The 24,101-nt window shown below is 48.3% G+C and overlaps 1 protein-coding gene across 1 annotated transcript in view; it reads left to right on the plus strand.

The window, feature by feature from the left end:
* xylt1 (xylosyltransferase I) overlaps positions 1-24,101 on the plus strand; it is a 304,533-nt gene that overhangs the window by 127,761 nt on the left and 152,671 nt on the right. The window contains exon 2 of the mRNA XM_072481856.1: positions 11,889-12,396. Coding sequence (XP_072337957.1) covers positions 11,889-12,396 — 508 coding nt within the window. The remainder of the gene's footprint in view (positions 1-11,888; positions 12,397-24,101) is intronic.

Genomic DNA, 24,101 nt, shown 5'->3' on the forward strand with positions numbered 1-24,101 from the left:
TTGATGTGTGTGAATGATGTTTTATCCTGATTTACACCCATTTATGTCATTTATATCCAACTGTTCTAATAGGATTGACAAACAATTTGACCGTAACTTGAAAGGACACATTTTTAGGTCAAACATCTGGATTGCACCCAAAAAACAAAATTCCAAACCATGACAAAATCTCCATAGTGACATACATGAAGCCAATTATCAATTTATTTTCTAAATTTTCTTCCTTTTGTTCCTTTAGAAGCAGTTGGTTTCTGACAGTGCATGGCCCCATGGGTGCTGGTAGTCAGTTGCCATCTGTGACCTGTAGTAGTGGGCATCACACCAACCCCAATGCTACCTTCTCCCAATATCTGCAGTATGCATTCTGTAATAGTTATTTGGGGATATGGGCGTCACTGGAAGGATTAGCATTTATTGTCCCATCGCTAGTTGCCAAGAGGGTGTCGGTGGGCTAACTGAGTGGCTCGCTTGGTGACTTCAGGGAATGACATGTCGATCAGGCTGGGTAAGGATGGTAAGTTTTGTTTAACTCGAGCACATTATTCCACCAATCAGGTTTTAACGACAATCTCACTTTTACTGATACCTTTTCTTTGTTTAACTATTTGAATTTAGTTTACAGCCACTTGTCAGATTTGAGCATGAGTTCTTTGGATTGCTTGTCCTGTAATATAATCACCATACCATCATACCACAATGAGGAGCAGCACTCCAGCCAACATTTCTAGGCCAGTGTTGCAAGTTAAGTGGTAGCATCTGATTGGCCGCGCTGGCTGAGGTCAACTGATTAAATACAGACATTGAAAGATGTTAGCTTTTGCCTCACTTCCTTGGCTCCTTTTTATAGTTACAGGAATATTCAAATTGTAGAGCACAACAGGAGTTACTGTTCAAAAGTGCAGTCTCTCTGATTGGTGGCACAGTGGTTAGCAGCGCTGCCTCACAGCGCCAGAGACCGGAGTTCGATTCTAACCTCGAGTGACTGTGCGGAGTCTGCACGTTCTCCCCGTGTCTGCGTGGGTTTCCTCCAGGTGCTCCGGTTTCCTCCCACGGTCCAAAGATGTGCAGGTTAGGTAGATTGGCCATGATCAGTTGCCCCTAGCTGTGGTTATGGGGACAGGGTGGGGGAGTGGGCCTGGGTGGGGTGCTCTTTTGGAGAGTCGGTGCAGACTCGATGGGCTGAATGGCCTCCTTCTGCACTGTAAGGATTCTATGGTTCTAAGTGACTGTCATCAGCTGGTTTTAGTTCTTTGGCTCATGAATTGTACAAGTGTTAAAAAGAAGTTAGCAGCAGCTTCCTTTATGGTTTATACCATGTGCGTAAAAAGTGCTGATTTTTATTTGGAGGTTAGAATGTGCAAAATGCAACAGAATTGATTGAGGAACTAGCAGGTGCAGAGGGTGAAGTGATTTCCATGTTTTAACATTTCCTCTCTTATAACATTTTAACTGTTACAGATATCCTGTGCAAACTGTAGTCGCAGAGTGTTCATAATTGGTAACAGTAGAACGTATTTGTGTTTTTTTTTAAGGATATCACCTCATCCCTTTACTGTTCAGAATTCCATCTCTTTCTCCCTGGATCCTACTTATGTTAGAACATAGAACATAGAACATTACAGCACAGTACAGGCCCTTCGGCCCTCGATGTTGCGCTGACCTGTGAAACCACTCTAAAGCCTAACTACACTATTCCCTTATCGTCCATATGTCTATCCAATGACCATTTGAATGCCCTTAGTGTTGGCGAGGTCACTACTGTTGCAGGCGGGGCATTCCACGCCCTTACTACTCTCTGAGTAAAGAACCTACCTCTGACATTTGTCTTATATCTATCTCCCCTCAATTTAAAGCTATGTCCCCTCGTGCTAGACATCACCATCCGAGGAAAAAGGCTCTCACTGTCCATCCTATCTAATCCTCTGATCATCTTGTATGCCTCAATTAAGTCACCTCTTAACCTTCTTCTCTCTAACGAAAACAGCCTCAAGTCCCACAGACTTCCCTCATAAGATCTTCCCTCCACACCAGGCAACATTCTGGTAAATCTCCTCTGCACCCTTTCCAATGTTTCCACATCCTTCCTATAATGCGGCGACCAGAATTGCACGCAATACTCCAAATGCGGCCGCACCAGAGTTTTGTACAGTTGCAACATGACCTCATGGCTCCGAAACTCAATCCCTCTACCAATAAAAGCTAACACACCGTACGCCTTCTTAACAACCTTCTCAACCTGGGTGGCAACTTTCAGGGATCTATGTACCTGGACACCGAGATCTCTCTGCTCATCCACACTGCCAAGAATCTTACCATTAGCCCATCTGTCTTCCTGTTATTCCTTCCAAAATGAATCACCTCACACTTTTCTGCATTAAACTCCATTTGCCATCTCTCAGCCCAGCGCTGCAGCTTATCTATGTCCCTCTGTAACTTGTAACATCCTTCCGCACTGTCCACAACTCCACCGACTTTAGTGTCATCTGCAAATTTACTCATCCATCCTTCTACGCCCTCCTCCAGGTCATCTGCAAATTTACTCACCCATCCTGACCATTTCTCACCCATTGTGACCATTTCCTGGATGCTGTTTTATTTTATTCATTCATGGGATGTGGGTGTCGCTGGTTAGGCCAGCATTTATTGCCCATCCCTAATTGCCCTTGAGAAGGTGGCGTTGAGCTAACTTATTGAGCCGCAGCAGTCCATGTGGTGTAGGTACACCCCCAGTGCTGTTAGGGAGGGAATTCAAAGACTTGGACCCAGCGACAGTGAAGGAGCAACGATATATATCCCAAGTCAGGGTGGTGAGTCGCTTGGAGGGGAACCTCCAGGTGGTGGTACTCCCATGTGCCTGCTGCCCTTGACCTTCCAAATGGTAGTGGTCATGGGTTTGGAAGGTGCTGCCTGAGGAGCCTTGGCTTGTTCCTACGGTGCATCTTGTAGCTGGTGTACATTGCTGTCACTGTGCATCGGTGGTGGAGGACGTGAAAGTCTGTGGATTGGGTGGAAATCAAGTGGGCTGCTTTGTCCTGGATGGTGTTGAGCTTCTGCAGTGTTGTTGGAGCCGCACTCATCCAGGCAAGTGGAGAGTATTCCATCACACTCCTGACTTGCGAGTTTTAATTGATTGACAGACTTTGGGGAATCAGGAGGTGAGTTACTTGCCACAGGGTTACTAGCCTCTGACCTGCTCTTCTAGCCACAGTATTTTTATACAGCTAGTCTAGTTTTCTTTCTGGTCAATGCTAATCCCTAGGATGTTGATGTTGCTTCAAGTTTAGTGCTGTTAGATGAAAGATTTCTGACTTTATCTTGGAAAAAAGGATGTTTGCTGTTTCTTTTATTGGGTTATTGGATGGGAGGACAATGAATGAAAAACCTCAGGGAGGAAAGAACAGTGTGGTTCCATCAAACCATTTTACCAACATAGAGAGTCCCACAGGCTTTTTGAAAAGCTTTGGAGAAGAATGAATGTGTTGGAGCACGCCTGAAATTGTGAACTTTTCTGAAGAGTGGGAAGTTGAGCTCTTCGCAAAAAACAATTAAGATGTCTCCTTAACTCATTATGCTTCAAATTGCAATGTTCAGTTTGTTACGGCTGTGTACCAACTGCAAGAGTTCCAGTCAGGCAGATAGTTAAATGATGTGATCCAGCTAAATAACCCTGAGGGAGGAAAAAAAATCAAAAATGATTATTATTTGGTGTTTTAATAAGAAGGCTCTGGGCTTTTCTTATCTTTACAATTCGGAGCAGCTGCGCGAGGTAAGCCTAATTTTAGTCCATTCATTATGCCTGTATTTATTGCAAAATTCAGTTAAAAGTTGTGCATTTAATAACCCAGCAATTGCAGGAACATGTCTGCTCCGGAAGGATTTAATAAGAGTTGTGGCCAGCAGCAAAATATGATAAATACCTGAACGAAAGCTGATTTATAATCTGTGTTAACCGAGCAGGTGCTGAAGCATCTTCATGGTATTCTTGTTTAGTACTGCATTGTTCTGGCAGCTATGCCACTCTCCAGTTCTTTAAAGACATCAAAATTCCTTTTATTCGTGAAAAAAGCTTTCATTTGTTCAACGAGCTGCAAAAAATCTCTTATTGGCGATTCATTTGAGCAATTTAGGAAACAAACACTTCCATTATTCAAATAGCTTCAATTACATTTATATGATTGGACCGTACCTTGCAATCATTCCTGGCAGATTCTTAAACATCCTGATAATTCTGATCTTCTACAGCTCCCTGTATGCAACATATCTAATTGAAACAACATTTTGTTATTGTCTGACAGTTTTCTCCTAATCATGGCTCCATCTTGTTTAGTAAACAGATGATCAGAGTAAGTTGAGGTAGTGTATAATTAGAATGGAATAGCTCCATCACAGCTAAACGACAGAGATAACCGCAGATTTAGAATCATTTTATCCACCAGATTAATTTTTTGGCATGAAATGTGCAAACGCACGATAACCTCTCCAGTCCGGAATGGTTGGCACCAGGTCATTTCTGGATTTCAGAATTTTCTGGATTTCAGAATTTTCTGGATTATGGAATGATGGTGTATTGATGGTGTATTAAAAAATTTGCACATTCTGCTGTATATCTTGTATGCCTGATTTATCTCTAAGCAATGCCAAAATAATACTATTTCTAAGTCTACAACAGGTTTATATACATAACTTTGAAATATCTCAGCAACCACAGGGTTTCTATACACATGCCCTAAATCTAGAATTTGGATCTGTTTCTGGAACGTTCTTTGTATTGTCAGTTACTTGAACTGTCTAACTCTCTTATAGGCCTAAGCAATTAAGCACAGTAAACATACATCAATGAACAGACTAACGTAGTCAAACATAGATCAATTAAACCAGTGAACACTACACATGGGGCGGGATTCTCCACTCCCGCGCCAGTTGGGAGAATCGCCTGGGTCGCCAAATTTTCCCGCGACGCCGGTCCGACGCCCTCCCGAGTTCCACGCGGCGCAGGCCGGAGAATCGCCTGAGACACCCAAAATGACGATTCTCCGGCACCCCTGCTATTCTCAGGCCCGGATGGGCCGAGCGGCCAAGCCGAAACGGCGGGTTCCCCCCGGCGCCGTCCACACCTGGTCGCTGCCGGCGGGAACAGCACGGGAATGCTGGGGGGGCGGCCTGCGGGGGGGGGGGAATCTCGCACCGGGGGGGGGGGGGGGGGAGGCCTCAAATGGGGTCTGGCCCGCGATCGGTGCCCACTGACCGTCGGGCCGTCCTCTCTGAAGGAGGACCTCCTTTCTTCCGCAGCCCCGCAAGATCCGTCTGACATCTTCTTGCGGGGCAGACTCGGAGAGGACGGCAACCGCGCATGCGCAGGTGACACCAGTTATGCGGTGCCGGCCGTGTCATGTATGCGGCGCCGCCTTTACGTGGCGACAAGGCCTGGCGCGTGTAAATGACGCGGCCCCGCTCCTAGCCCATTATCGGGCCCTGAATCGGTCGGGATAGGGGCCGTTTCGCGCCGTCGTGAATCTCGACGGCGTTCACGACGGCGTGGGCACTTCGGCGCGGGAGTGGAGAATCCCGCCCATGATACCTGAGAATGCTTGGGTCTGCTTAAAAGCATTGCTGGGAAAGGAGGTGGTGGGGGAGAAGAGAGAGAAAGACAATGTGAGGGAAAAGGGAGAAACAGGTGGAGAAAATCAGCAGGAGAAAGATGGAGAAAGAGACTGATAGGGAGAGAAAGAAAGAGTGACCAACAGAGACAGAGAGATGAAGAAATAGACTAACAGAGAGACGGACAGATGGCATAGCGAGAGAAATCAAATGGCCTTGTAACCTTGCACTGTTTTTTTCCCCCGTGCTACACATTCACTACATCAGGTGAGCTGATGCCTTCAGATTTCTTGAAGAGTCTAGAGAGTCAAGTGGCAAGTCAGTGGGCCGACTCTAAATGTTTTTATTGGATTTTGGTTTTCCAGACTGGAGAGGTTACAGGGCACGTTGGACAAAAGAGCTTGTAATTATTGTTACAACCCCCTGGACTAGTGCGTGGTCAATTCCAGCTCAACTTGACCTGGAGTCGCAACACAATTGAAATTACAGTCACCGGGTTTATAGATTTAACAATTAATTTTATTAATATCAATAACTGATAAATACGCAGCAAATAACTATTATCTAATTCCTAACCCCCCCTGAACCCGCCCCCACCCTCGAGAGATATATATATATAAATACACACACACACACAAGACAGACAAGCAAACACAGAGGGGAAAAGAGGGGTGTAAAAGTAATGATGAAAGTTAAAGGATAAGAGTCTTTGTTTTAGATGGCTGTCTTCTATCACACCTTCCTCCAGTCTGGGCTTTCAGTTCGAGGTTTTTGCTTTCAGCTTGTAACGGTTTTTCACTGTAGATTCATCCAGGTTCTCTGTGGTTACACAGATACAGCAGCTCTGCAGCTTTTCTGGAGTAAGAGAGAGAGAGGCTCACAGCTTCTTCTCTGAGCATCCAGGACCCAACTATCCTTTCCTTGGTCCTCTGAAAACCATTCCACTTGGATCGGAACCAATCACTGCCTGTTGCTGGGCAGAATACGGCCTTTTGGCCAATTCATTTGGGGCAACCAGCCAACCAATCAAACCGAGTCCCTCTGATCTCACGGGTGCCGAAAAGTCTGAGTTCTGTGTTCGAAAGCTAGCACAGTGCACTATTTTGTAACTTTGAAGTTCCTCACTACCTCTGCTTGACTTAAAGGCACATGTCCATTTAACATCCATGGATCAAAAATGTAAACGACACAAGAAAAGAATTGGGAAATAAAGGGAATCCATAGGGAGGTCCCTTACATTATATCATAAATTTCACAACTTAAGATAGGTGTCAGTCACAGCTCAGTAGGTCACACACTCTGACTCTGAAGGTCGTGAGTTCAGGGGCGAGATTCTCCGACCCTCCGCCGGGTCGGAGAATCGCCAGGGGCTGCCGTGAATCCCGCCCCCGCCGGTTGCCGAATTCTCCACCACCGGATATTCGGCGGGGGCGGGAATCACGCCGCGCCGGTTGGCGGGCCACCCCCCCGCGATTCTCCGGCCCGGATGGGCCGAAGTCCCGCCGCTAAAATGCCTGTCCCGCCGGCGTAGATTAAACTACCTACCTTACTGGCGGGACAAGGCGGCGCGGGCGGGCTCCGGGGTCCTGGGGGGGGGGGGGGGCGCGGGGCGATCTGGCCCCGGGGGGTGCCCCCACGGTGGCCTGGCCCGCGATCGGGGCCCACCGATCCGCGGGCGGGCCTGTGCCGTGGGGGCACTCCGCCTTCGCCATGGTCTCCACCATGGCAGAGGCGGAAGAGACTCCCTCCACTGCGCATGCGCGGGAATGCCGTCAGTGGCCGCTGACGCTCCCGCGCATGCGCCGCCTGGAGATGTCATTTCCGCGCCAGCTGGCGGGGCACCAAAGGCCTTTTCCGCCAGCTGGTGGGGCGGAAATTCGTCCAGCGCCGACCTAGCCCCTTAAGGTTGGGGCTCGGCCCCCAAAGATGTGGAGCATTCCGCACCTTTGGGGCGGCGCGATGCCCGACTGATTTGCGCCGTTTTGGGTGCCAGTCGGCGGACATCGCGCCGTTTCCGGAGAATTTCGCCCCAGGTCTTTGATCCCAAAAATCAAGGCTGCCACTCCAGTGTGATTACTGAGGGAACAGTAATCTGACAGAGGTGCTGTCTGTTAGATGAGGTGTTAAACTGAGGTTCCGTCTGCACCCAGCTCAATGTCGAACATCCCATAGCATTATTTCCAAAAGGAGCAGGGACGTTATCCCAAGGGTCCAGGCCAATATTGATCCTTCAACCAAGATCTCCAAAGCAGGTTGTCTAGTCATTTATCTTGTTGATAAGTAAGAGCAGCGTTTTTTTTCCAGAAAATAAAAACTTTGTGGGAGCTGGTTCCGCACAAATTGGCTACCAACTTGCAGCAGTGATTACACTTTCCAAATGCTTCATTGACTGATGTCTGGTCATCAGAGGAATTGTTTACCAATAAACAATTGTCCTTAACAGTTGCCTTACTACTCCTAACACCTGTATCGTAACTCCAGAAAACCTACTCAACCATTGCAGTAACTATAGACACATGTATACTGTTGGCTATATAACCTTTGGAGTGAATGTACATCTTGGGAACATTCGCCTTCAGCGAAAAGAGGCTTTAAATTACTTTCGAGACTCGGTAGTCTTAACTGTCTGTCAAACCCACACACAAGGAATCGGAGCAGGGGGGGGCAAATGGCCCCATAGACCCTGCTCTGCCATTCAGTACGATTGGCTTCCACTACATTTTCCTTCCCACTTCCCAGGCCCCTTAATTCCCTGAGAGACCAAAATTGTGCTTATCCCAGCCTTAAATGTATTCATTAATTGAGCCCTCCGGAATAGAGAATTCCAAAGATTCACAACCCTTTGAGTGAAGTTATTTCTCCTCATCTCAGTCCTAAATGATCGGCCCCCTTATCCTGACACTGTGACGCTGTGTTTTAGATTCCCCGACCAGCTGAAACAATCTCTCAGCGCCCACCCTATCTCTCCATGCAGCACACTCAGAATTTTGTAGGTTCAGATCACCTCCCATTCTGCTAAAAGAATTTAAACCAGTGTACTCGGCCTCTCATCATTGGACAAACCCTCATCCCAGAGAGTAATTTACTGGAATGAGGGGGCGACACGGTAGCACAGTGGTTGGCACTGTTGCTTCACAGCGCCAGGGTCTCGGGTTCGATTCCCAGCTCGGGACATTGTCTGTGCGGAGTTTGCACGTTCTCCCCGTGTCTGCGTAGGTTTCCTCCGGGTGCTCCGGTTTCCTCCGGCAAGTCCCGAAAGACGTGCTTGTTAGGTGAATTGGATATTCTGAATTCTCCATCTGTACCCGAACAGGTGCGTGGCAATAGGGGCTTTTCACAGTAACTTCATTGCAGTGTTTATGTAAGTCTACTTGTAACAATAATAAAGATTATTATTATTATTTAGTAACAAATAAATGTGGTGTTGAATACTCTTCATTCCTTTCAGTTGGTCCAGTATTTCGTTGAGATAGACAGTAAAATATCTGTTGAGTTTATATTCATACTATTCTACCAGGCTTGGGTAGAAGAGGTAGCACAGTGGTTCGCACCATTGCTTCACAACTCTAGGATTCCAGGTTCGATTCCCGCTTGGGTCACTGTCTCTGCGGAGTCTGCACGTTCCCCCCCGTGTCTGCGTGGGTTTCCTCCGGGTGCTCCGGTTTCCTCCTACAAGTCCAGAAAGATGCGCTGTTAGGTGAATTGAACATTCTGAATTATCCCTCAGTGTACCCGAACAGGTAACGGAATGTAGCGTCTAGGGGATTTTCACAGTAACTTCATTGCAGTGCGAATGTAAGCCTACTTGTGATAATAATAAAGATTGTTATTATAAGAGGTCTACAAGTCGTGTATAAAATACTTTCCCATACTCACCATGGATTGGTGGATAACAGTTAGTGCCTTTCAAAGGGCGCAATTCTCCCATCGGGAGACTAAATCCTGACGCCGGAGTGAAAACCGGAGTGTTTCACTCCGGCGTCGGAGGCCGTTCCCAGCCCCCTATTCTCCCGCCCCCGGGGAGCTAGGAGCGGCGCCGCGTCAATTACGCGCGCCGGGCATTGGCGCCGCGTAAAAGCTGCGCCGCGTAAATGACGCCACCGGCGCCGCGTAAATGACGTCACCCGCACATGCGTGGTTGCTGTCCTGCCCGCGGCCGCCCCGCAAGCTGTCGGATGGATCTTGCGGGGCAGCGGAGGAAAGGAGGTCCTCCTTCAGAGAGGCCAGCCCGCCGATCGGTGGGCACCGATCGCGGGCCAGACCCCTTTTGAGCCCCCCTGGTGCAGGAACCCCCCCCCCACAGGCCACCACCCCCCAGCGTTCCCTCGCTGTTCCCGCCGGCAGCGACCAGGTGTGGATGGCGCAGGCGGGAACCTGTTGTTTTGGGCAGGTCGCTCGGCCCATCCGGGCCGGAGAATCGCCGCTCGCCCATTACCAACGGCAAGCGGCGTTCTCCCAGCGGCTAGCCGTGATTCGCGCCGCGCCGGTTTAGGGGGGGGGTGGGAGAATCGCGTGCGGACGTCGGGGCGGTGTGGCGGGACTCGCGCGGCGCCCGGGCGATTCTCTCACCCGGCGTGGGGGAGGGAGAATTCCACCCAAGGTTCTCAGAACAGACTGAATGAATCATTTAAAATTAATTGACTGAAATGAGTAAAATGGTATACTGTGTAGGTTAGTGTCAAAAGTGCTGTGTCAGTCTGGGTTTGTTTGAGTGGTATTTCTCTCGACATTGGGTATTTTTGCTTTGATACTTTCTGAGAAAACGGGCATGCATGATAATCTGTTCGGACTTCAGCATGGAATTCTGCACAGTCATGTTCTGTGTAGCCAAATATAAATCCTACGATTGCCTCACTGAAAATGCAATTGTAAAAGAGAAACCCGTGTTTCGCAGAACGGGATGAACAGAAATTTTATTCATCTTCAACCCCTTTAACTGTTTCCCTGTTGTTTCTGTTAAGTGCAGCGCACAGACGGGATTAAATGTTTTGTGTAGAACTTAGGCGCGATTCTCCCTTTTGGGAACTAAGTCCCCAAGCCCGCTGGAACCAGCCTCCCCGAACAGGTGCCGGAATGTGGCGACTAGGGGCTTTTCACAGTAACTTCATTTGAAGCCTACTTGTGACAATAAGCGATTTTCATTTTTTTGATTTCAAATACGGGCTAGAATCACTCCGGACTTTTTCCTAGAAAATCCGGGGTGATTCTCCGTTCTCCAGGGGCCTAGCACAGCCCCGGCGTGCGTCCCACAGCTCTGGCTGTCGGCAGAGCCTGCTGCCCAGGCTGCGCATGCGTACGGCTTCCACAAGCGGGTCTGCACAATAGTGTGGCTTCCCACTGCGGCGCGGGCGACGCTGACATGGCGGATGGAGACGGTGGGCTGCGCGGAGGAAGGTAGGTTCTCCTCCGATCGCGATGACCCTCCGATCGGTGGCCCCTGATCACATGCCTGCCCACTGCTGAGGCCCCCCACAGAGTCTGGGTTCCCCCCACCCTCCCACAACTGCCACTATGGCTGCGAGTCCAAGCACCCGCCGGGTGGTATCAGATTAGAACCACGCCGGCGGGACTCGTCGGAGAGCGGCCCATTGAGCGCCAGAGAATCGCCGCTGGGGGGCTTTTTCAGCGGCCCCCGACCGGCGCTGCGTGGACTGCGCCACACGGCTGCCATGCAATTCTCCGGTCCGCGGAGAATCGCGTCCCGGTGTCGGAGCGGCGTGGCGGGATTCCTGCGCCGCCCGGGAGATTCTCCGACCCGGCGCGGGCTCGGAGAATCCCGGCCCTTGTCTTTTGATATCGTGAAATTCAGCTCCATTTGTGCAGTTTATTGCATTGATTCCTGAAGTATATTGGCCTCTCTTTCTCAGAACTGTACAAACCAGAGGAGTTGTTTCAGCACATTTCTCATCACTAATATTGTATATAATTCAGAAAATTAATGTAAGTAACTTGTGTAGTGAGCAGTCTGTTCATATTGCACCGGCCAGACACGGTCCATCAATATAAATGGGGTGAGGAGAATCGTTCAGTTGTAACAGCCTATCCAATTTCCTGTCTATTGTTTAAATGTAAATTGGTTGGGCTTTGTTATCATTCTGTAACCCTTTACACCAATGTGCTGTGTTTTGATCATCTAAATATGCCCACATGTAATAACAAGAACATCTTTGTTAGAGTCTCTAAAAACTTGCAAGTAAAGCTTGTTCTTTAGTTATCCAACTTAACAAATTAGTTAACACATTGGCTCTGGAGTATTAACAGCCTGGTTTCTGCTTGTCTTTTTCTTCCAGGATGTGCTTCTTTCTCACAAGCCAAAGGAAAAAAATCGGATCGACAGTAATAATGAAAACTCTGTCCCAAAAGACTTTGAAAATATTGACAATAGTAATTTTGGGCCAAGGCTGCAAAGGCAGAAGTTGCAGCCGGAAGTGAAAAGTAAAGCGCCGATTGTGCACAAAACCAAGTACGAGCAGGTGGGCAAGTCCAAGGACCATTCATTGTTGGGCAAGAACACCAACGAAGTCCTGAAGCATGGGAACTATAAGGTCAAAAATGCCAGCAATGTACCGGCAAACTACAAGACTGGGAGCCTGTACAAAGGTGGGGCGATTGGAAAAGGTTCTCAAGAAATCCATTATGAACAGACTCCAAGGTGTGAGATATCGGGCAAGGAAGCACTGTCTGCACTCTCCAGGGCTAAAAGCAAGCATTGCCGACAGGAGATTGCTGAACTCTATTGCCTTCATAAAGATGGAAAGTTAATGCCGGAAAAGGTGCCTCGATTGTGTCCATTGGAGGGTAAGGAGCTGTGATACAAACCTACTGTTAATGTAATAAACTGAGGGAGTAAGAAGAGGCGTCTCTCTACCTTTCTCTCTGTCTCTTTCTCGACACCCTGTCTCTTATTTCTCTTCCTCTTCTCTATCTTTCCCTCATATTCTTTCTCTCTCGCGCTCTCCCTCTTTAATTCTGGTCCATCTTTTAAAATCTTTTTTGTCACAAGTAGGCTTACTTAACACTGCAATTAAGTTACTGTGAGAAGCCCCTAGTCGCCACATTCTGGCGCCTATACTTCAGATATACTGTCATACATGCAAATTTCTATATTAAATAAAGTATAACAAGAATAAAGCGAGTGGTTTTCAATCTACAAAATAAGGTTTCTCAGCAAAAGAAAATTGCTCCGAAGGAAGCAAAGAAGGAGACAAGATCGACATGATCTCTGCTTGACCTGATGCTTCCTGAAACCAATTAGCCTCCAAGTAACCTTGAGAATATCACACCTTGCAAAGTTAAAACAATTAAACTTGGAGCATTGCAGAATGCAAGCTTCATGCAACTGCATTTCAGTAGTTGATTACAGTATTAAGCTTCTGGGGCATCATTCTCCGACCCTCCGCCGGGTCGGAGAATGGCCGTTGGCCGCCGTGAATCCCGCCCCCGCCGAAGTCTCCGCTCCCGGAGATTGGGCGGGAGCGGGAATCCAGCCGCGCCGGTTGGCGGGACCCCCCGCTGGATTCTCCGGCCCGGATGGGCCGAAGTCCCGCCCAGGAATTGCCTGTCCCGCCGACGTAAATCAAATCTGGTATTTACCGGCGGCGTGGGCGGGCTCCGGGGTCCTGGGGGGGGGGGGGGGGGGCGCGGGGCGATTTGACCCTGGGGGGTGCCCCCACGGTGGCCTGGCCCGCGATCGGGGCCCACCGATTCGCGGGCGGGCCTGTGCCGTGGGGGCACTCTTTCCCTTCCGTCTCCGCTACGGCCTCCACCATGGCGGAGGCGGAAGAGACTCTCCCCACTGCGCATGCGCGGGAAACTGACAGCGGCCGCTGACGCTCCCGCGCATGCGCTGGGAAACTGACAGCGGCCGCCGACGCTCCCGCGCATGCGCTGGGAAACTGACAGCGACCGCTAACGCTCCCGCGCATGCGCCGCATTTCCGCGCCAGCTGGCGGGGCAACAAACGCCATTTCCGCCAGCTGGCGGGGCGGAAATCCCTCCGGCGTCAGCCTAGCCCCTCAATGTTGGGGCTAGGCCACCAAAGATGCGGAGACTTCCGCACCTTTGGGCCGGCGCGATGTCCCTCTGATTGGCGCCGGCTTTGGCGCCAGTCGGCGGGCATCCCGCCGTTGGGGGAGAATTTCGCCCCTGGTCTTTCAGTCTGTGTGGTGAAGTTTTTTTCCAAAGTACTGTTAAACTAATGCCTTGTACTACACCACGTTAAACAGAAAAGCATAATGCAACAGAAATAATTATAAACTCTTAGCTAGTAAGGTTAATCCCAAAGACTTTTTGAACACTGTTACTCGGTAATGAATGGATATAAACAATTTGTTTGATCTAAAGAACAGGCATGAATGAACTGATAAAAGCTGGGATATTAAATTGTTGCAGAGTATATGTGATATTAGGTGGATGTTCAGAAGGTCACAGAATGCTAACATGCAAGGAATTTGGAAATGCCCTAGTTATTAATGTCTACATTAAATATTTATTTAATGTTGAGTTGGAAACCCTGGGATAGTAAAAGCACCTGATGCTTTAATTGGTATTGTGTCCCCTCGCCAGAGCAGAGAAGTCATGTGTTTGATCAAACCTTCCCCGCAATTGTTAGCAGCACCTCTTCGATTGCAAAAACCACGGGCGGGATTCTCCCGCCGTACCGGCGCCGAGGAGTGGCGTGAACCACTCTGGCGGTAGGCCGCCCGGAAGGTGCGGATCCTCCGCACCTTCAGGGGCTAGGCCAGCAGCGGCGGGGTTGGCGCCACGTCAACCGGCGCCGAAGGGCCTCCGCTGGCCGGCGCAAGTTGCCGCATGCGCGAGAGCGCCAGTGTGTGCTGGCGTCATCCCAGCACATGCGCATGGGGGTTCTTCTCCACGCCGGCCATGGCGGAGGTTGACAGCAGCTGGCGCGGAGGGAAAGAATGCCCCCACGGCACAGGGCAGCCCGCGGATCGGTGGGTCCCGATCGCGGACCAGACCATCGTGGGGGCACCCCCCCGGGGCCAGATCCCCCGCGCCCCCCCGAGGACTCTGCAGGTCGCCCGTAGAGCCAGGTCCTGCCGGTATGGACCTGGTTTGATTTACGCCAGCGGGACCGGACGAAAACGGGCGGCCGCTCGGCCCATCATGCCGCCCCCCCCTCCGGCTATTCTCCAACCCGGTGGGGGGTTGGAGAATCCCGCCCCACCTCTCAATCTCTTTGGAGTCAGCAGGAAAAAAAAGCAGAACTGGCAGTTAACCTGAAAATAAATTCCAAATTCATTCTGTCATCAAAAAGACGCAGTACCGATGTGGTCGGGGTGTAAATTGAGAATTCAGAACTGTCAACAGTAAAGCGGAACAAAAATAAAAGAAGTTTCAGCTTCTGAACTGGCTACGGTGAATCACTGTGCAGCTACTGTGCTGGATCAGGGGCCCTGTCTGCTCATCGCCTGTCACCACTTCAGTTCCCTATCGAAGTGTAAAATCTGAAAGTCATCTGTTCTTAAACCCAAGACCAAATACTGTGAAAATAATAATCTTTAGGAGTTCAAGGCAGTTGCTGCAGGCTAGATGCAATGATCATTTCACATTCCGTTTTATTGTTTTATGACGGCATGTACCAAAGCAGCCAATTTTAAGGTTGAGCTTGAAGCCCTATTGTTCTCAAGGAATTCTCATCTCCAGTGGGAAGAAATGAGCTCAGTAATCCGATTGCAAGATCCATTCAGTTCTTCATGAACCGTGCGGTCCGAGTCCATATTCCCTGAGCACGTCATTGGAAGCTCCCAGTTAAGATTTGGTGACGCCCCCTAGGGTGATTCCTGGAAGTGCTATCATGATGCATTAGAATCAGCTTTATGATCTGTTCTTGTTACTGCTTCTGTTCTGTGGCGACATTCTTGTTCCTGAGTTGTAAATTCAGCTGCCATACCTGAAACGTCAGTGCTGTCACCTCAGTACAGGATGCAAGGAATGCTGCACAATTACAGGGGTCAAGTACATGGAAATTATCCCATCATATTTTTGGAGGAAGAACAGGGGAATTATCCCGGGTGCCTTGGACCAATATTTATCACCCAGTCAACGATATAAAAAAGAAATGATCCAGTCCCTCGCACGTTTAGTGTTACTGGGCCCTTGCTTTGTGCAAATTGGCTGTTGTATTTCCTACACTTCAAAGGTGTCATTGAAAAAAAACTTTGGGACGTTCTTGATATTATGAAATGTACTGTATAAATGCATGTCTTTCTTTCTAAGAAGAACCACGTTCAATGCGTTAAAATAAGGCCCTTGATTATGGAATGGTTTTGTGCCCCAGCTAATTGGGTTGTGGTAGATCAGCATAGTAGTAAACCAAGGAGCCTGAACTTGTGGACATATTGACTGGCGAAAATAGGGTCTTGGTCAGGATGAAGTCCCAGGTTCGATTCTTGGCTTGGGTCACTGCCTGTGCGGAGTCTGCACGTTCTCCCCGTGTCTGCGTGGGTTTCCTCCGGGTGCTCTGGTTTCCTCCCACAAGTCCTGAAAGATGCACTGTTAGGTGAATTGGACATTCTGAATTCTCACTCTGTGACCCGAACAGGCGCCGGAATGTTGCGACTAGGGGCTTTTCACAGTAACTTCATTGCCGTGTTAATGTAAGCCTACTTGTGACAATGATAAAGATTATGGTTATTAATAATGAAATGTCTGTTTTACTCATCGTTGCATTGTTCACAAGCGGTCAATGTGGATGGCGCAAAGAAAAGTTCCCTGAGGAGAGGTTATGGCTGAAAAACTGGAACTGATAATTGGATTGCTGTTGAGTTCTGTTTCTATTTTGGGGACTCATTTAAAAAAAATCTTCTATCAGCCACTGACTATCAGATCATCTCGACTAAAGTGCTTCTGAAACCAATAAGTATTTGATGTGCAGCTGAGTCAATGCAGGTTATAAAACAAAATGTAAATTTTATCTCAGTGAAGAGCGTCCTCATTATTCCTGCTCCTTTTACTAAATCATTTTTTTTTTAAATCAGAGGACCCAATTAAGGGGCAATTCAGCACGGCCAATCCACCTACCCTGCACATCTTTGGGTTGTGGGGTTGAGACCCACGGAAACACGGGAAGAATGTGCAAACTCCACACGGACAGTGACCCGGGGCCATGATCGATCACGGGTCCTCAGCGCCTTGAGGCAGCAGTGCTAACCACTGCCCCACCATACCTCTCCTTTTAATAAATGAATTAGATCGTTATTTAGTGTTCAGTAGTCTATTGCTGTTCGGTGTGGCCTCAGCTGGAGTATTGTGTCCAGTTCTGGGCATAGGAAGGATGTGAAGGTATTAGAGAGGGTGCAGAAAAGATTCACCAGAATGATTCCAGGGATGAGAGACTCCAATTATGGAGCTAGTTTGCTGGGGCTGTCCTTCTTGGAGAAGGTTGAGAGGAGATTCAATAGAGGTATTCAAAATCACGAGAAACCCGGACAGAAGAGATAGAGAGAAGTTGGGAGAATCAAACCAAGGGACACCAATTAAAAAAAAAAAACATTTAATGTACCCAATTCATTTTTTCCAATTAAGGGGCAATTTTAGCGTGGCCAATCCACCTAGCCTGCACATCTTTGGGGGCGAAACCCACGCAAACACGAGAGAATGTGCAAACTCCACACGGACAGTGACCCAGAGCCGGGATTGAACCTGGGACCTCGGCACCGTGAGGCTGCAGGATAACCCACTGCGCCACCGTGCTGCCCAAGGGACACCAATTTAATGTGATTGTGAAAAGAAGCAATGGTGACATGAGCGGGAAAGGATTGTGCAGCGAGTGGTCAGGAATCCACCGCCTGAGGGTGTGGTAAAGACATGTTCAATTATGGCTTTCAAAGAAAATCAGATTATTATCTGAAGAGAAATAATTGCAGGGCCAAGGGGAAAAGGAGAGGGAATGACTGTAAGTGAATTGCTCTTACAGAGAGCTGGCAGAGACTCAATAGGCTGAATGGTCTCTTCCTGTGCAAAAACCATTCGAGAATTCCAAGTTTAGTTTTTAGTGTTTCTAGTGATCTGGAAGAAGGAACTGAAGGCACTGTTGCTAAGTTTGCAGGTGACACAAAGATCTGTAGAGGGACAGGTAGTAGTGATGAAGCAAGGGGGCTTCAGAAGGATTTGGACAGGCTAGGAGAGTGGGCAATGAAGTGGCAAATGGAATACAATGTGGAAAAGTGTGAGGTTATGCACTTTGGAAGGAGGAATTTAGGCATAGTCTATTTTCTAAATGGGGAAATGCTTAGGAAATCAGAAGCACAAAGGGACTTGGGAGTCCTTGTTCACGATTCTCTTAAGGTTAATGTGCAGGTTCAGTCGGCAGTTAAGAAGGCAAATGCAATGTTAGCATTCATGTCGAGAGGGCTAGAATACAAGACCAGGGATGTACTTCTGAGGTTGTATAAGGCTCTGATCAGACCTAGTTTGGAGTATTGTGAGCAGTTGTGGGTCCCGTTTCTAAGGAAGGATGTGCTGGCCTTGGAAAAGGTCCAGAGGAGGTTCACAAGAATGATTCCTGGAATGAAGAGCTTGTCGTATGAGGAACGGTTGAGGACTCTGGGTCTGTACTCGTTGGAGTTTAGAAGGATGAGGGGGATCTTACTGAAACTTACAGGATACTGCGAGGCCTGGATAGAGTGGACGTGGAGAGGATGTTTCCACTTGTCGGAAAAACTAGAAGCAGAGGACACAATCTCAGACTAAAGGGACAATCCTTTAAAACAGAGATGAGGAGGAATTTCTTCAGCCAGAGGGTGGTGAATCTGTGGAACTCTTTGCCGCAGAAGGCTGTGGAGGCCAAATCACTGAGTGTCTTTAAGACAGAGATAGATAGGTTCTTGATAATAAGGGGATCAGGGATTATGGGGAGAAGGCAAGAGAATGGGATGAGAAAATATTAGCAATGATTGAATGGCGGAGCAGACTCGATGGGCCGAGTGGCCTAATTCTGCTCCTATGTCTTGTGGTCTTGTAGGATGCTCTCCGGGCCATCAAAACGTGTGACCCTTTGGCAGATTCCTGTCAAAACTAAAATGGACGACCAACCTAAAACCCAGGTTAAAAGGGTGTTGTTCGGTGCTCCATGTGTTCCTGATTTTAATGATGTCAATATTTTGTACTCTTGGAATTAGTGCTCTTTTAGATTTGAAAATGACAGTGTTGCATTCCAGATGGCAATTGATCACGTTGCTATTTTGAAACTTGGCCTATGGGCCATATGTCTGCCAGGAAATCCTCCAACAATAATTTCCATGGGGACAAAGTTTTTGGAGGGTGTTGCCATCCTGCCCCCTCAATGAAATGGCCCGAATTTCAGAGACAATAAAAGAAAGAGGTGGAGACCTGTATACGCCCCCCCCCCCCCCCCCCAGCCCCCAACTCCCCCCATGCCTTTCTGCCTCGCCTAAATAATTACAACCATGTCCCATTGCAGGCCAGACTCTCTTTCCTTGTTTAGTCGCTAATGCATCTTACTGCCTGGTGTTTGGTACCGTGGATACCTACTTCACTGCTGTTTAATGATGGTTACCACTAACTGATGTCCAGTACTGTTTTAACACCACTTACATTAAACAAATCTGACCAACAGTCAACAATCACTCATTAGCCACACAATTGTACCTAACACCTCGGGCTGGATTCCCGATTCTGGGGTTATGTCCCCACGCCGGCGTGGGAACGGCCACTGATTCCCCGTTTTGCAGGGGGCAAGCAGGAAGGCAGCGTAGAGCCCCCCAGCTCTAGCTGCCGATATGGCCCGGAGAATTGCCGGGTCCGTGGCTGCGCATGGGCACAGTGGCGGCCTTCAGTAGCCACGCCGTTCAACATGGCAGCGGCCGCGCACGGACCCGGCCGGCGAAGTACGCCCCGGATCAACCCCCCCCCCCCACACAGTGTCCCCAGCCCCTGATGAAGTCCCCCCTCTGCCCTCTGCACAGATCGGCTCTCCCCCGACTGTGATGGCGCTGGACTGAGTCCGCAGCTGCCACGCTGAGTTCCCAACGGATGAGACCACACGTGTCCCACGCCGCCGGGAACTCTGCCCCCAGCATACGTCTGGAAGTGAGTGCTGGATGTCGGCAGCACTGGGTGTTGGAAGGGAAGTACAAGTAGCAAATTCCCTAACTTTCCAAATAATCCATCAGCAAAACTCGTCCAAACCTTGTTCGATGTTCTTTAAAAGTGTGCACAGTTTACATTCAGAGCTCTGTGCCAACCCCCAAACTTTTACCCTCTTTCGTTGTAAGTCATCCCACATCCATCACACGTCTAAGTGTCAAAGTTGGTTATAAAAGCAAAGCAATCTTTTTTAAAAAAAATTTAATAACGGAAACGAGATGCCCGGTCTCCAAATAAATAAGAACATAAGAAATAGGAGCAGGAGTCGAGGAGTGACGCCTCGAGCCTGATCCACCTCACTTCTACTTCCTGGCCTATCCCCATAACCCTTGATTCATTAGTGCTGTAGCTGAGGAGTTGGACCTGGAATGTGAGAGAGACATACCAGATTCCACATGATGCACTACTGCAGCCATCATAAAAGTGAGCAGCCTCAATTTATCATGAACAGATTTACTTGGCAGGTTCGTTTGCCTTTTAAAGGAAATCCATTTTGCGTATGAAACAGATTAAGAGTAAAACATTGAATAAACAATAAGGTATATGTTCATATTACCACAGTATTTACTATACCAATCATTTTACTACACAGGGATTGCATTGGTACAGCACTATAACTTTTCATATCTATATCTTTATATAAGATTGTTTCATCTCAGAGTCATTCACTTGTGACTTTTAAGCCCCAAACACTGTAGAAATCATGTTGTAAATTGGGAGTTGTGATTCAAGGTTCAGAATGAAAATGTTGGTTTGCAGCAGTTAGATTTCCTGGATATCAGTTAATTAAAGTTTAGTTTAGCTGTCAGCCATTGTCATTTAAGGCTGAGCAAAGCCTGTGATTAACAAAACAGCCTTGCTCGTCCATGAAATCCGAGATGTCATTCCCCCAAGCGTGTGAGTTTGCAGCACGTGTAGCCTGTTGATTGTGAGACAGTGATTCATCCCTAAGCAGTTGGTTAATCTAAATGTATTTTGGGGGCTTGTTAAACAACTATACTGCTTTATTGCATGCAGTAAAGCTTTAATATTCGTGTTGCTTAATGCTGGACTGTAAAGTAAGGACTTCCTGTGCAATCTAGAAGCCAAACTGAGGTGAGATAACATTGAACGCAATCCAATGCCCCAAAAAGGGGCACGCACGGCGCAGCGTGGCTGCTAAAAGCCGGGAGACCCAACTTCCGGGATCCAGCTGCATTCCTATTGAGCAGAGTGGTGCCCTCATGCTGCTGGTGCCACCTCGGCACCCTGGCAGTGCCAGCCTGGCACCCTGGCACTACCAGCTGACATGGGCACTGCCAAGGTTCCAAGCTGGCATCTTTGCCCACGATCGGGCTGGGGGTGCCCTGTGGGTGTGTGGGGGGGTCAGGGACCCTCCCATGGTGCATTCGGGCTGGGGAGGGGGAGGAGTTTGGGGGTTGCTTCGGGGGCCTCGGAGATGGGATGCCATTTAAAAATGGCATCCCGATCTCTCGCTACTCTGGGGAGTTCCAGCGAACGGCGGGAAACATGTGGCTAAACGCCGTCGCTATGGGACTTTGTTCCCAATTAGTTGAATCGTGCCCGTTGAGTACATCTGCGGCTCAGGACGGGAATCATTACTTTTTCGGCATATGGGAGGTTCTCTGCTATTTTTAATTTATTTATATATTTTTAAAATTTAGAGTACCCAATTCATTTTTTCCAACTAAGGGGCAATTTAGTGTGGCCAATCCACCTAGCCTGCACATCTTTGGGATTTGGGGGCGAAACCTACACAGACACGGGGAGAATGTGCAAACTCCACACGGACACTGACCCAGGTTGACGTGGACCCGATGGGCCAAGTGACCTCCTGCACTGTAGGAATTCTATTCTATTTTAAGTTTTCCTAAATGTTTATAAATCATTGGTTAGGCCAGCTCACAGGGTCCCATTATGGTGCAGAAGGAGGCCACCCGGCCCAGCCTGCCTATGGAATATCTGGAGTACAGTGTCGTGACATTCTTAGAAAGAATGCTAAAATCAGAATGTGGAGGAACTAGAATAGTATCAAGGAGAGGAGATTTCCATTATGTGGAAGCTCTTTGAAGCAGAAAGTGTTAATGGAAGATTTATTGATGGTTTATAAAATTATGAAGAGTTTTCTTAGAGTAAGTAAGGAGGATTATTTCCACTGGCGGGAGGGTCAGTAACTGGAGGACACAGATTTAAGGTGCATTCATTGCAAAAGAAGAAGAAGTGAGAGAGGAGAATTTGGTATTAATCCAGTGAGCTGTGTTCTGGAATGCACTGCCTGAAAGGGTGGCGGAAACATAGAACATAGAACATAGAACAATACAGCGCAGTACAGGCCCTTCGGCCCACGATGTTGCACCGAAACAAAAGCCATCTAACCTACACTATGCCATTATCATCCATATGTTTATCCAATAAACTTTTAAATGCCCTCAATGTTGGCGAGTTCACTACTGTAGCAGGTAGGGCATTCCACGGCCTCACTACTCTTTGCGTAAAGAACCTACCTCTGACCTCTGTCCTATATCTATTACCCCTCAGTTTAAAGTTATGTCCCCTCGTGCCAGCCATTTCCACAGAGAGAAGGCTCTCACTGTCCACCCTATCCAACCCCCTGATCATTTTGTATGCCTCTATTAAGTCTCCTCTTAACCTTCTTCTCTCCAACGAAAACAACTTCAAGTCCATCAGCCTTTCCTCATAAGATTTTCCCTCCATACCAGGCAACATCCTGGTAAATCTCCTCTGCACCCGCTCCAAAGCCTCCACGTCCTTCCTATAATGCGGTGACCAGAACTGTACGCAATACTCCAAATGCGGCCGTACCAGAGTTCTGTACAGCTGCAACATGACCTCCCGACTCCGGAACTCAATCCCTCTACCAATAAAGGCCAACACTCCATAGGCCTTCTTCACAACCCTATCAACCTGGGTGGCAACTTTCAGGGATCTATGTACATGGACACCTAGATCCCTCTGCTCATCCACACTTTCAAGAACTTTACCATTAGCCAAATATTCCGCATTCCTGTTATTCCTTCCAAAGTGAATCACCTCACACTTCTCTACATTAAACTCCTTTTGCCACCTCTCAGCCCAGCTCTGCAGCTTATCTATATCCCTCTGTAACCTGCTACATCCTTCCACACTATCGACAACACCACCGACTTTAGTATTGTCTGCAAATTTACTCACCCACCCTTCTGCGCCTTCCTCTAGGTCATTGATAAAAATGACAAACAGCAACGGCCCCAGAACAGATCCTTGTGGTACTCCACTTGTGACTGTACTCATTCTGAACATTTCCCATCAACCACCACCCTCTGTCTTCTTTCAGCTAGCCAATTTCTGATCCACATCTCTAAATCACCCTCAATCCCCAGCCTCCGTATTTTTTGCAATAGCCTACCGTGGGGAACCTTATCAAACGCTGTGCTGAAATCCATATACACCACATCAACTGCTCTACCCTCGTCTACCTGTTCAGTCACCTTCTCAAAGAACTCAAAAAGGTTTGTGAGGCATGACCTACCCTTCACAAAGCCATGCTGACTATCCCTGATCATGTTATTCCTATCTAGATGATTATAAATCTTGTCTCTTATAATCCCCTCCAAGACTTTACCCACTACAGACGTGAGGCTCACCGGTCTATAGTTGCCGGGGTTGTCTCTGCTCCCCTTTTTGAACAAAGGGACCACATTTGCTGTCCTCCAGTCCTCTGGCACTATTCCTGTAGCCAATGATGACATAAAAATCAAAGCCAAAGGTCCAGCAATCTCTTCCCTGGCCTCCCAGAGAATCCTAGGATAAATCCCATCAGGTCCCGGGGACTTATCTATTTTCAGCCTGTCCAGAATTGCCAACACCTCTTCCCTACGTACCTCAATGCCATCTATTCTATTAGCCTGGGGCTCAGCATTCTCCTCCACAACATTATCTTTTTCCTGAGTGAATACTGACGAAAAATATTCATTTAGTATCTCGCCTATCTCTTCAGACTCCACACACAATTTCCCATCCCTGTCCTTGACTGGTCCTACTCTTTCCCTAGTCATTCGCTTATTCCTGACATACCTATAGAAAGCTTTTGGGTTTTCCTTGATCCTTCCTGCCAAATACTTCTCATGTCCCCTCCTTGCTCGTCTTAGCTCTCTCTTTAGATCCTTCCTCGCTACCTTGTAACTATCCATCGCCCCAACCAAAACTTCACACTTCATCTTCACATAGGCCTCCTTCTTCCTCTTAACAAGAGATTCCACTTCCTTGGTAAACCACGGTTCCCTCGCTCGACGCCTTCCTCCCTGCCTGACCGGTACATACTTATCAAGAACACGCAGTAGCTGATCCTTGAACAAGCCCCACTTATCCAGTGT

This window comes from Scyliorhinus torazame, chromosome 17 (assembly GCF_047496885.1).
Source record: "Scyliorhinus torazame isolate Kashiwa2021f chromosome 17, sScyTor2.1, whole genome shotgun sequence".
NCBI lineage: Eukaryota > Metazoa > Chordata > Chondrichthyes > Carcharhiniformes > Scyliorhinidae > Scyliorhinus > Scyliorhinus torazame.